This window comes from Geospiza fortis, unplaced genomic scaffold, assembly GCF_000277835.1.
Source record: "Geospiza fortis unplaced genomic scaffold, GeoFor_1.0 scaffold45, whole genome shotgun sequence".
Classification (NCBI taxonomy): domain Eukaryota; kingdom Metazoa; phylum Chordata; class Aves; order Passeriformes; family Thraupidae; genus Geospiza; species Geospiza fortis.
In genome coordinates, this window is record NW_005054327.1 from 2,769,430 (window position 1) to 2,770,543 (window position 1,114).

The following is a 1,114-nucleotide window of genomic DNA, read 5'->3' on the forward strand; positions in this document are numbered from 1 at the left end:
CTTCCCCCGGCGGGAGGAGAGAGCCCGGAGAGCACTTTTCCTCCGACTTTAGGAGTGTTTGTGGATTTACATGCCAAGCCTTCAAGATGATGTCCATGAACAGCAAACAGCCTCATTTTGCCATGCATCCCACCCTACCTGAGCACAAATACCCCTCTCTACACTCCAGCTCGGAAGCAATAAGAAGAGCATGTCTACCAACTCCACCGGTAAGGGACAGACAGCTGCAGCTCTCTTCTTTCTTTCTCTCCCTTACAAGCACACACTTTTCTTTCTTTCTTTCTCTCTCTCTCTCTCTTTCTGTATACTGCATGTATGTGTATGTGCATTAATAAAAAAACCGCTGCGAGGCACATTTTGACAAGCGGCGCTTAATGTTTTTTTCATGTCTTCCTCTGCAATCATCTGAGCGCCTGTGATCTTTTTTGAAAGCGGTGTTCACACGAGTCTCCGACTTCATCCACTTTCTGTATTAATTTTTATGACTCGGCCTCTGAAAAGGAATGCGTTTTATGTGCTCTTGTGTTTGACACAATTCCCCAGCTGAGAGTTACAGATCCATTTCTTCTCTTCCTTTCTCTTCTCCTATCGTTCCATTTCCCCCCTTTTAATTTTTTAATTTATTTGTTCCTTTCATTCCTTCCTTCTCTCCTTTTCCGATTCCCCCTTGCCTCCTTACCTTTCTCCTCTTTGCTTCTTTTCCCGTTTTGCTCCCTCTCCTCGCTTCCTCCCCCTCCCATCCCCCATTATTCTACCCCATCCCCCTGTTTCTCCTCACTTCCCCGGGCTGTCGCCTGCTGTACCACGCTTCCCCCAATCCCTTGGCTCGATCCCATGCTTCCCTTACACGCTCATCCTCCTGCCGCCTTCCCGGCCGTCACCCTAACTTTGCCCACCTCTCTCTCCCCTCCCTCGACTTCCCCCCTCCTTTTCCACATCGCTCCCGCAACCCCACGCTGTCCCCCGCCCGTCCCCTTCCCCCTCCGCACTTTGCCCCCTGTTTGCCCCCTTGCCCTCCTCTCCCCGCACCCCGCTCTGTTTTGTGTCTCCTGCAGCTGCAGAGCAATATCTTCGCCAGCCTAGATGAGACCCTGCTGGCGCGGGGCGGCGCCCC

General features: G+C 52.0%; 1 protein-coding gene across 1 annotated transcript in view; it reads left to right on the forward strand.

Annotated features, from left to right (window-relative positions):
* Positions 1-8: 8 nt before the first annotated feature.
* POU4F1 (POU class 4 homeobox 1) overlaps positions 9-1,114 on the forward strand; it is a 5,310-nt gene continuing 4,204 nt past the window's right edge. Inside the window, exons 1-2 of the mRNA XM_031057092.1 lie at positions 9-209; positions 1,056-1,097. Coding sequence (XP_030912952.1) covers positions 87-209; positions 1,056-1,097 — 165 coding nt within the window. The 5' untranslated portion in view covers positions 9-86. The remainder of the gene's footprint in view (positions 210-1,055; positions 1,098-1,114) is intronic.